The sequence below is a fragment of the Podarcis gaigeae genome (assembly GCF_964106915.1).
Source record: "Podarcis gaigeae genome assembly, chromosome: 8".
Classification (NCBI taxonomy): Eukaryota; Metazoa; Chordata; class Lepidosauria; order Squamata; family Lacertidae; genus Podarcis; species Podarcis gaigeae.
The window spans coordinates 86,410,180-86,422,406 of record NC_139684.1 but is presented as its reverse complement, the minus strand read 5'-3'; the positions used below and the strand labels follow the sequence as shown (position 1 = coordinate 86,422,406).

The 12,227-nt window shown below is 45.7% G+C and overlaps 1 protein-coding gene across 2 annotated transcripts in view; it reads left to right on the top strand.

The window, feature by feature from the left end:
- The window catches only part of LOC310851502 (cytochrome P450 2F5-like), a 34,087-nt gene extending 24,597 nt beyond the window's left edge, over nucleotides 1-9,490 (top strand). For both annotated transcript variants that reach the window (XM_083753998.1, XM_083753999.1), the window contains 3 exons: nucleotides 1,791-1,932; nucleotides 6,339-7,551; nucleotides 8,818-9,490. In XM_083753998.1, the coding sequence (XP_083610124.1) occupies nucleotides 1,791-1,932; nucleotides 6,339-6,520 (324 nt within the window). In that variant the 3' untranslated portion in view covers nucleotides 6,521-7,551; nucleotides 8,818-9,490. The remainder of the gene's footprint in view (nucleotides 1-1,790; nucleotides 1,933-6,338; nucleotides 7,552-8,817) is intronic.
- The last annotated feature ends 2,737 nt before the right edge of the window (nucleotides 9,491-12,227 follow it).

Sequence of the window (12,227 nt, the reverse complement as noted above, 5' to 3'; positions counted from 1 at the left end):
TTACTCATGCTGGCCACATGACCTGGAAGCTGTACACCGAAATGAGCGCCGAACCCCAGAGTCGTCTGCAACTGGACCTAATGGTCAGGGGTCCCTTTACCTTTACTTTTAACAGCACCTGCTATACTGCTTCACAGCTCTAAAACTAGGTCATGTTACAGTGGTGCCCCGCAAGACGAACACCTCGCAAGACGGAAAACCTGCTAGACGAAAGGGTTTTCCGTTTTGGAGGCGCTTCGCAAAATGAATTTCCCTATGGGCTTGCTTCGCAAGACGAAAATGTCTTGCGAGTTCCTGCGGGGGTTTTCCCCTTTCCCCCCCCTTTTCCTAAGCCGCTAAGCCGCTTATCATCTGATCCGCTGAAAGCCGCTAAACCGCTAATAGCGCTAAACCGCTAAGCTGTCAATGCGCTTGCTTCGCAAGATGAAAAAACCGCTAGACGAAGAGCCTCACGGAACGGATTAATTCCGTCTTGCGAGGCACCACTCTATTTGCTCTGGCCCTTAAAGACATACACATCTTGTGAAACAGAAAGGAATCTAAAATTCAAAGAAACCATTCAACATTGGGGTCCCTTGCAGCTCTCCAGTTCTGTGATGCTGTGACCATTGGACATGCTGGCTGTGGGGACTCCCAGCCACTGGATTTCAGAAACATCTGGAGAGTACCAAATGCCCAACATGCAGACTCTGACTCCGAGCATGTCAATGGCTCTGCTCTGCCCTCCACAGTCGGAGGCAGCAGCAAATCCTGCTTGCGGGTTTCCCATGGGAATCTTGTCGGCCACTGTGAGAACAGGATGCTGAGTTACATAGGCCCCCTCTGGCCTGATCCAGCAGCCAGGCTCTTCTTATGCTCTTATAGGACCTCCATCTGCAGAGGCAGTCTATCTGCATTCCTAAGTTCTTGGGGGTATTTGGCCACTGTGGAAAGAGGACTTTGGACTAGGTGGGGCCCTGGCCTGATCCAGCAGGCTCTCCTTATGTTCTTACTTTCTCACCACCCATTTGCCCATATTTTTCGCTCCATAAGACGCACTTTTTTCTTCCTAAAAAGTAAGGGGAAATGTCTGTGCGTCTTATGGAGTAAATGCGTGGTCCCTGGAGCCGAATTGCCCAGGGGCAAAAAGCAGATCATGCTCTCTTTTTTTGGAAAGAGGGAAGGGGGTGTTGAAACAAAGCCGCTAATGGGCATGCGATCGCTAGCAATAAAGGAGGCTGCCTGGGAGGGGGGAGGTAAAAGTCCATGGATCCTCAGGATTTTTACATTGGGTCACCCCAAACTCACCACCAGATCACATACCATGTCCATGGCTACAGCTTGCACCAAAAAAATCACACACCCACTGTTGCCTGGGGCCGCAATGGCACGAAAACATGGTTACAAAGCACAGATCCACATGGATCCTCAGGATTTTTGCATTGGACCACCCCAAACTCACCGTCAAATCACATGTCTGTGGCCACAGCATGAACCACAAAAATCATACATCCACTGTTTCGTTCCGAATATTTTCTTTCTTGTTTTCCTCCTCTAAAAACTAGGTGCGTCTTATGGTCAGGTGCATCTTATGGGGCGAAAAATATGGTAGTTTGGATCTACCCTTTATGAGGAAAACCTAGTCAGTAAAACAAAAACTTGCCCATGACCTGGCTGGAAGCCCCTTCCACCTCCAAAATGTCAAGACTGTTGTTTCTCCAGCGGCTCTCAGCATTTCCCGTGTCTCTTTCCCTCTTCCTTCCGCAACTCTAACAACTCCCGTTCTCTCTCCCTGCCAAATCTCACTGCAGGGCACCAACGTGATTCCTCTCCTGAGCTCAGTGCACTATGACCCAACCCACTTCAAGGACCCCACAGCCTTCAACCCAGCCAACTTCCTGGATGAAAACGGCGCTTTCAAAAGCAGTGATGCCTTCATGCCTTTCGCCCCAGGTAGGGAAGCCGAAGAGGGAGGGAAGGCCGTTCGGAGGAGGTTTGGTACCTAGAAAACTCCCAGGGTGGTTTGCAAAAATTTTTAAAACGTGCAGCTTGGATCGACACAGTTGCTTCCTTAATCAACTGTAAGACAAGGGAGGTGTCACGATGCTCGAGAAACAGAACAGTCAGTTGGTCTGTTGTGTTTGTGTTACATAAATACAGCATCCATAAAGTTGTTTTTTAAGTTTTTTTAATATTTAAAAATTTTATTGAGATAATTCAACATTAATACATTTATAATACATATTACGGATATACAAACAAACACACATTTCATACAATCCTTTAAAATATTCATACATACCCATTTTAATCCCACACATACTTCCTTTTCCCACCCCTCACCCCACCCTGGGCTAGACTTCCAATCTACTCAATTGCAATTTCTTTCCATTTCTATTACTTTCTTTCACACACTATTAAACCAACTTTCTACTTCTTTTTCTATTACACATTATTATCCATATTATTTGATATTTCAGTATTTATAGCGGAACTTGTTTATTCTAATAGGAGTTCCGGTTTTTCAATATTATTTTGCAAATATTCCTTAAACACCTTCCAATCCTTGTCTATCTTCTCTTTTGAGATCCTTCCAATTTCTCCCATTGTTTTGGACATATTGTAATACTCCAATAATTTGGCAAGCCACTCTGTTTTTGTCAGTATTATACCACTTTTCCAATTTTTCACAATCAATAGCCTTGTGGCTACTTTTGCGTATAAATATAATGTCTTATCCTCTTCCTTTAAACTTCCTGGTACTATTCCCAATAGAAAGCCTTCTGGTGTTTTCCTAAATGAGCATCTGAGCATTTTTTTTCATTTCATTATATATTGTTTCCCAAAATTGTTTGATATTTAAACAGTTCCACCATATATGCATCATAGTACCTTTTTCTGTGCTGTATCGCCAGCAGACTTTGCCACAGTTTTTATTCATTTTGGCTATTCTTTCAGGTGTTAAATACCATCTATGTTGTATTTTAAGGTAATTTTCTTTCAAAATATAGCACGTAGTTTCTTTCCACAATTTCCCCCATTGTTCAAGCATAATATTTTCCCCAATACCCTGCGCCCATTTAATCATGGACAGCATCCATAAAGCTGATGTGGAAGGAAATGCTTCTGAGGAACAGTTGCCAGTCCAGCTTGCGGGTTTCCCTGTCTGGTTGGGACTTGATAGGCCATGGGCCTGATCCTGCAAGCACTTCTTATTTTATGTTCATTCCTCCAATGCCTTTTCCTTCCACTGGTGCCGCAGGAAGTGCACAAGAAAAGCCGCTGTGTTCCTAAGGAGCAGTATGGATTTAAATATACGTGTGTGTGTTATTGAAGCCTTGCGCAACAGTGGTCCTTAGCTAAACAAAGTTTGCACAATAGCGATGAAAGATTTTGAAAAAACTACTGCACAACATGCAGCTGCCAGAGTCTCTGAGACATGTCTGCCTTGTGCTCAGGTGAGGAGAAAGCAGAGCTGGGATTCAGAAACCTCGCTGCCTCTGGGCATAGCCAACTTGGCTGGTAACCATCAAGAGCCCTCTCCTCCCTTCACGAATTTGCCCAATCCTCTTTTCAAGCCACCCAGGTCGGTGGCCATCCGGGTCTCTTGTGGCAGGGAGTTCCATGGTTCAACAATGTGCTTTGATTGGTCCTGACCCTTCCAACGCTAAACCGCATTGGAGGTCCCCGAGTCAGAGTATTACGAGAGATTAAGCATAATTTTTATAGAATTGGGGAAGGCCAGTAGACCACATTTGCACACATCCCATCTGCTTGAATAGCAAACAAACAAACAAACAAATAAACCAGTGGTACCTCGGGTTAAGAACTTAATTCGTTCTGGAGGTCCATTCTTAACCTGAAACTGTTCTTAACCTGAGGTACCACTTTAGATAATGGGGCCTCCCGCCACCGCCGCACGATTTCTGTTCTCATCCTGAAGCAAAGTTCTTAACCCAAGGTACTACTTCTGGGTTAGCAGAGTCTGTAACCTGAAGTGTCTGTAACCTGAGGTACCACTGTAATAATAATTTATTATTTCTACCCTGCCCATCTGGCTGGGTTTTCCCAGCCACTCTGGGCGGCTTCCAACAAGTGATTAAAAATACATTCAAACTTCAGTCATTAAAAACTTCCCTAAACAAGGATGCCTTCAGATGTCTTCTAAACATCAGATAGTTATTTATTTCTTTGACATCTGGTGGGAGGGCGTTCCACGGGACGGGCGCCACTACCGAGAAGGCCCTCTGCCTGGTTCCCTGTAGCTTCACTTTTCACAGTGAGGGAACCACCAGAAGGCCCTCGGCGCTGGACCTCTGTGTCCAGGCAGAACAATGGAGGTGGAGACGCTCCTTCAGGTATACTGGGTCTTTGAGGCCATTTAGGGCTTTAAAGGTCAGCACCAACTCTTTGAATTGTGCCCGGAAACGTACTGGGAGCCAACGTAGGTCTTTCAGGACCGGTGTTACATGGTCTTGGCTGCCACTCCCAGTCACCAGTCCAGATGCCGCATTCTGGATTAGCTCCGTCGGTAGAGCATGAGACTCCTAATCGCAGGGTTGTGGGTTTGAGACCCACGTTGGGCAAGATTCCTGCCTCCAGATGACCTTCCCAACTCTGCAATTCCTGGAGTCTGGGATTCTTCACACTCTCTAGCCCACCCTTGACCATTGTAAAATGCGGTCTTGACTATGCTATCACTCAGTGGATTTGTAACTGGCTGACTGACCGAACCCAAAGGGTGCTCATCAATGGTTCCTCTTCATCCTGGAGAAGAGTGACTAGTGGGGTGCCACAGGGTTCTGTCTTGGGCCCGGTCTTATTCAACATCTTTATCAACGACTTGGATGATGGACTCAAGGGCATCCTGATCAAATTTGCAGATGACACCAAACTGGGAGGGGTGGCTAACACCCCAGAGGACAGGATCACACTGCAAAACGACCTTGACAGATTAGAGAACTGGGCCAAAACAAACAAGATGAATTTTAACAGGGAGAAATGTAAAGTATTGCACTTGGGCAAAAAAAATGAGAGGCACAAATACAAGATGGGTGACACCTGGCTTGAGAGCAGTACATGTGAAAAGGATCTAGGAGTCTTGGTTGACCACAAACTTGACAGGAGCCAACAGTGTGACGCGGCAGCTAAAAAAGCCAATGCAATTCTGGGCTGCATCAATAGGAGTATAGCATCTAGATCAAGGGAAGTAATAGTGCCACTGTATTCTGCTCTGGTCAGACCTCACCTGGAGTACTGTGTCCAGTTCTGGGCACCACAGTTCAAGAAGGACACTGACAAACTGGAACGTGTCCAGAGGAGGGCAACCAAAATGGTCAAAGGCCTGGAAACGATGCCTTATGAGGAACGGCTAAGGGAGCTGGGTATAGTTAGCCTGGAGAAGAGGAGGTTAAGGGGTGATATGATAGCCACGTTCAAATATATAAAAGGATGTCTCACAGAGGAGGGAGAAGGATGTCTCACAGAGGAGCTGCTCCAGAGAAGCGGACACGGAGCAATGGTTCCAAACTACAAGAAAGAAGATTCCATCTAAACATTAGGAAGAACTTCCTGACAGTAAGAGCTGTTCGGCAGTGGAATTTGCTGCCAAGGAGTGTGGTGGAGTCTCCTTCTTTGGAGGTCTTTAAGCAGAGGCTTGACAACCATATGTCAGGAGTGCTCTGATGGTGTTTCCTGCTTGGCAGGGGGTTGGACTCGGTGGCCCTTGTGGTCTCTTCCAACTCTATGATTCTATGATTCTATGATTCTATGACCCCTTTCCACACTTCCATCTGGGAATCGGTTGTGCAGATTCTATTTTTTATATATACAATAATTTTTATTAATTTTAACATATAAATTATAATACATACCACAAACCTTCACCACTTATACAATCTTTTTTGGACTTCCATCAGCACCTCTGATGATCCGCCGTTTTAACCGCTTCTTATGCATTTCTTAAATTCATACTGCCTTTAATTATCATAACTAATTATCCTCCCCTTTATCCATTTTTGCAATAGTTCAAATAATTCTCCTCACAAAACTCGCAAACGTAGTCTGATCATCACAATTACTTTTCAGATAGTCTGTAAACTTATGCCAGTCTTCTGTGAATTTCTGGTCCTGCAAATTTCAAATCCTTCCTGTTAGTTTGTCTAATTCTGCATAGTCCATTAGTTTCATCCTCCATTCTTCTTTCGTCGGTAATTCTTATTTCCATTTTTGTGCCAATAATATTCTTGCTGCTGTTGTTGCATATAAAAACAACTTACATTCTTTTCTATTTATATTGCTTCCTACAATCCCCAGTATTGTGCGGATTCTAAACCCTGTTCTTTGCTCCTCATCTGCAGGGAAGCGCATTTGCCTGGGGGCTGGCCTGGCCCGAATGGAGATCTTCCTCTTCCTCACCACTATCCTCCAGCACTTCAGCCTCCACCCCACGGTCCCCCCTGCGAAGATCGACCTGACACCCCAATGCACCGGCCTGGGCAACGTGCCCCGCCCCTTCGAATTCAGGCTCCTCCCTCGCTAGCTGGAGGCGGGACACAAACAGAGATAGCTTCCTTCACCTGCCACAAGACCAGAGAGAGATGCTCAGCACTGGCGCTGGACCCACAACCAGGCATGGGTCTGCACTGCACCCCCCCAACAAACAGCTGAGTCGCCACGCATCCCTATTCTGCACCTTCTACAGGTGAAACAGGAAAATTAGAATATCGTGGGAAAGTTCATTTATTTCAGTAATTCAACTTAAAAGGTGAAACTAATATATGAGCTGATGACATGGCTCCCCAAATTTCTTTTTTGATGAGAGCAGCTTTTGCATTTGGAAACCAACAACCCAGAGTCTGGAGGAAGAACAGGGAGGCACACAATGCCAGATGCTTGAAGTCCAGTGTGAGGTTTCCACAGTCTGTGTTGATTTGGGGAGCCATGTCATCAGCTTGTGTTGGTCCACTGTGCTTCATTGAGTCCAGGGTCAACGCAGCCGTCTACCAGGAGATTTTGGAGCACTTCATGCTTCCTTCTGCAGATGAGCTTTATGGGGATGCTGACTTCATTTTCCAGCAGGACTTTGGCACCTGCCCACATTGCCAAAAGTACCAAAAACTGGTTCAATGCCCATGGGATTACTGTGCTTGATTGACCAGCAAACTCGTCTGACCTGAACCCCATAGAGAATCCATGGGGCGTTGCCAAGAGAAAGATGAGAGACATGAGACCGAGCAATGCAGAAGAGCTGAAGGCTGCTATTGAAGCATCCTGGTCTTCCATAACACCTCAGCAGGGCCACAGGCCGATAGCATCCATGCCACGCCACATTGAGGCAGTAATTGATGCAAAAGGGGCCCAAACCAAGTACTGAGTACATATGCATGCTTCTACTTCTCAGAGGTCCAATACTGGTCTATTTCTAATCTTTGTTTTGCTGATTTCATTTAATATTTCTGAGATTGTTAATTTGGGGTTTTCATCGGCTGTACACCATCATCATCACAATTATAACAAATAAAGGCTTGACATATCTCGCTTTGCATGTCATGAGTCTATCTCATATATTTTGTTGTTGTTGTTGTTGTTTAGTCGTTTAGTCGTGTCCGACTCTTCGTGACCCCATGGACCAGAGAACGCCAGGCACCTCTGTCCTCCACTGCCTCCCGCAGTTTGGTCAAACTCATGCTGGTAACCTTGAAAACACTATCCAACCATCTCGTCCTCTGCCGTCCCCTTCTCCTTGTGCCCTCCATCTTTCCCAACATCAGGGTCTTCTCCAGGGAGTCTTCTCTTCTCATGAGGTGGCCAAAGTACTGGAGCCTCAGCTTCACAATCTGTCCTTCCAGTGAGCACTCAGGGCTGGTTTCCTTCAGAATGGAGAGGTTTGATCTTCTTGCAGTCCATGGGACTCTCAAGAGTCTCCTCCAGCACCATAATTCAAAAGCATCAATTCTTCGGCGATCAGCCTTCTTTATGGTCCAGCTCTCACTTCCATACATAACTACTGGGAAAACCATAGCTTTAACTATACGAACCTTTGTTGGCAAGGTGATGTCTCTACTTCTCAAGATGCTGTCTAGGCCTGTCATTGCCCTTCTCCCAAGAAGCAGGCGTCTTTTAATTTCGTGGCTGCTGTCACCATCTGCAGTGATCATTGAGCCCAAGAAAGTAAAATCTCTCACTACCTCCATTTCTTCCCCTTCTATTTGCCAGGAGGTGATGGGACCAGTGGCCATGATCTTTGTTTTTTTGATGTTGAGCTTCAGACCATATTTTGCGCTCTCCTCTTTCACCCTCATTAAAAGGTTCTTTAATTCCTCCTCACTTTCTGCCATCAAGGTTGTGTCATCTGCATATCTGAGGTTGTTGATATTTCTTCCGGCAATCTTAATTCCGGCTAGGGATTCATCCAGCCCAGCCTTTCGCATGATGAATTCTGCATATAAGTTAAATAAGCAGGGAGACAAAATACAGCCTTGTCGTACTCCTTTCCCAATTTTGAACCAATCAGTTGTTCCATATCCAGTTCTAACTGTAGCTTCTTGTCCCACATAGAGATTTCTCAGGAGACAGATGAGGTGATCTGGCACTCCCATTTCTTTAAGAACTTGCCATAGTTTGCCGTGGTCGACACAGTCAAAGGCTTTTGCATAGTCAATGAAGCAGAAGTAGATGTCTTTCTGGAACTCTCTAGCTTTCTCCATAATCCAGCGCATGTTTGCAATTTGGTCTCTGCGTCCTCTGCCTCTTCTAAATCCAGCTTGCACTTCTGGGAGTTCTCGGTCCACATACTGCTTAAGCCTGCCTTGTAGAATTTTAAGCTAGCATATTTAGTTTCACCTTTTAAGTTGAATTACTGAAATAAATGAACTTTTCCACGATATTCTAATTTTTCGAGTTTCACCTGTACATATTATTAACATGCGTGCATGATCCCTCTTGCTTTGCAGAAATTGCTCCAAACTTGGTCTGCATTTCTCAGCTCTCTTGTCCTCAACCTTTTTGCAGTTTCCACAGGTGTTGCTCAGATGCTTTAAAGCAGCCCGTTCCCAAATATTTTTGGGCCACCCGCACCCCGGCTCCGTAAACTCATCCCCAGCGCCCCCTGCCCTATTAAAAACATTGTTCCGACTAGCTGCTCTCAGCACGACCTGCCGAAAAATAAATTTCAAAGCAATAACAACAAATAGCACATCTATTCAAAATCCAGTTGGAGGTTTCATGAATTCAGCCGCATGAATGAACTTGGATCCAGGGATACCAGCGTAACTTAGGGTTGGCTTACGTCTGCAATGTCCGGGATATTTCTAGGATTCTGCATTTGGGCAGGAATCGCTTTAATTGCTTTAATTCTCAAAGTCTGGCGCTCGTTGGAAGTCAGTGACATGAGGATTTGCTGCCACCTAGTGCTGATGCAATCAATTGCACTCGCTCACGCACAAACAAAAATATTTAATAAAAAATTTGCTTCTTTCCCATTAGGGGCACCTTTTTAAACGACTCAAAAGGTTACTTTATGGTGAGCCACACAAATTGTGAGGGTGTAAATGGAGACCTCAATAGTCTTCTCCATGAATCTGTCAAATCCTTTTTTTTTTTTAAGCCATCCAAGTTGGTGGCAGGGAGTTCCATAGTTCCTTTTCTCTGTCCTGACATACCTGGTTTGGTGTGGTTTGGGCCCCAAATCAGCCGGATGCCTCCCATTGCCAGTGAGGTCCCAGTAGGTCCCCTTCTTGAGGGCAGCTCTTTGTGGTGCCAAAAAATCCAGCCCCCAGCCCTATGGACTCTGGCCCCACAGCCCCACTCGCTGGTTCCTCTTCAGACCTATCTGAAAGTGATGTTTGCCACCCTCAAAGTCGCTTCCCCAAAGCCCAGCTGAGCGATTGCTCCCCGCCGAGGGAAACGCTCTCTTTACATGGTCAGGAGAACTCTTCAGGGTTTCAATGTTTGCCAAGTTGTCTTGGGCCAACGTTAAAATGCAGCTCTGGGGCTGGCCAAAATTCGATTTTACTCTCCTTTCTACAGCCCAGGATCTCGGAATGAAGTTAAGTGGTTTTAGCAGAAATGTTATAAAGGAATATGTAAAAATGGATTGTTACTAGGTGAGAATACAAAGTTATAATACATCAAGGTAAAGGATTAAGATAAAAACAAGGAGGGAAAGGATTTGCTGAATTAACTAACTGAATTGGAATACAAAAAAGGGAGGTGTGAGGAGGTCAGAGAAACAAGCAAATGAAAGACAAGACATGAAAAGATTGATTTGTTTTTAATTGTTTTTACTTTGTATTTTTTTCTCTTTTTTCTCTTTTTTTCTTATTTTGTAACCTTTTTGAAACTTCAATAAATATCTTTTTTAAAAAAAAAAATACAGCCCAGGATCTCTTGACATGCTGGCAATCTTCTTCCTCACACCTTCCCAAGTCAGCTCAAAGGCGCTTTTCCTGCCTGAACCCTCTTCCTCTACGGACCCTTTTCCTAAACCGGGATTTATACTGTCCTGGGAGCATCCAGCAATCATTGAGCAGGGCCATTTAGTACAGCAAACTTGCACATGCCAGTTTAAATGTGCAGCGGCAATTTTGGAAATGTTGTATTGCCTTGGCCAGAACCCACCTGGAGTCTTTGCCGGAAGGTGTGCAGGGGAGGGTGACCAAGATGATCAAGGGCATGAGTAGGGAAACTAAGACCCGGATCCAGCCCAATCACCTTCTAAATCCGGCCCGTGGAAGGTCTGGGAATCAGTGTGTTTTTACATGAGTAGAATGTGTCCTTATACAGTGGTACCTCTGGATACGAACGGGATTCCGTTCCGGAGCCCCGTTCGCATCCTGAAGAGAACGCAACCTGCGCGTGCAGGTCACGATTCGCCACTTCTGCGCATGCGCGAGCGGCGAAACGCGTTCCGTTACTTCCGGGTCGCCGCAGAGCCTAACCTGAAAACGCTCCACCTGAAGCAACTTCAACCCGAGGTATGGCTGTATTTAAAATGCATCTCTGGGTTATTTGTGGGGCACAGGAATCCGTTCATTTCCCCCCCCCCTCCAAAATACAGTCCGGCCCCCCACAAGGTCTGAGGGACAGTGGACCGGCCCCCTGTTGAAAAAGTTTGCTGACCCCTGATCAAAGGTCTGGAAACTGAGCCTGATGAGGAACGGTTGAAGGAGCTGGGTATGTTTAGCCTGGAAAAGAGGAGACTGAGAGGAGATAGGAGAGCCATCTTCTGATATCTTAGAATCATAGAATCATAGAGTTGGAAGAGACCACAAGGGCCATCGAGTCCAACCCCCTGCCAAGCAGGAAACGCCATCAGAGCACTCCTGACATATGGTTGTCAAGCCTCTGCTTAAAGACCTCCAAAGGAGACTCCACCACACTCCTTGGCAGCAAATTCCACTGCCGAACAGCTCTTACTGTCAGAGGTTCTTCCTAATGTTTAGGTGGAATCTTCTTTCTTGTACAGTAGTTTGGAACCATTGCTCCGTGCCCGCTTCTCTGGAGCAGCAGAAAACAACCTTTCTCCCTCCTCTATGTGACATCCTTTTATATATTTGAACATGGCTATCATATCACCCCTTAACCTCCTCTTCTCCAGGCTAAACATGCCCAGCTCCCTTAGCCGTTCCTCATAAGGCATGGTTTCCAGGCCTTTGACCATTTTGGTTGCCCTCCTCTGGACCCGTTCCAGTTTGTCAGTGTCCTTCTTAAACTGTGGTGCCCAAGGCTGTCAAGGGCTGTCACACAGAAGACAGAGCAAACTTTTTTTCTCCTGCTCTGAAGGGCATGACTCAAACCCAAACCAATGGCTTCAAATTATGAGAAAGGATATTCTGACTAAACATCAGGAGGAACTCTTTGACATCAGTAAGAGCTGTTTGACGGTGGAACGGATTCTCTCGGACGGCAGTGGACTCTCCTTCCTTGGAAGTTTTTGAGCAAAGGTTCGGTGTCTGTCCATCTGTCATGGATTGCAGGGGGTCAGACTAGATGATCCCTGGGGATCCCTTCCAATTCCGCGATTCTACAGAGAGAGAGAATTTCTATCTCTCCTTACCCTAGAACTCACAGGCTTGTGGGAATTAAAGCAGGAAGGAGTACTACGTAACTTGAGCAACTTGGAGAAAAAGTTGGATACAAAGGCAGATAATTAAATCCACGTTCCACCGAGAAATGGGGGCGCAGGGACTTCAGAGGACAAGATGGGGACAACTCTAAATCAGATATTTTGAGACTACAATTCCCAT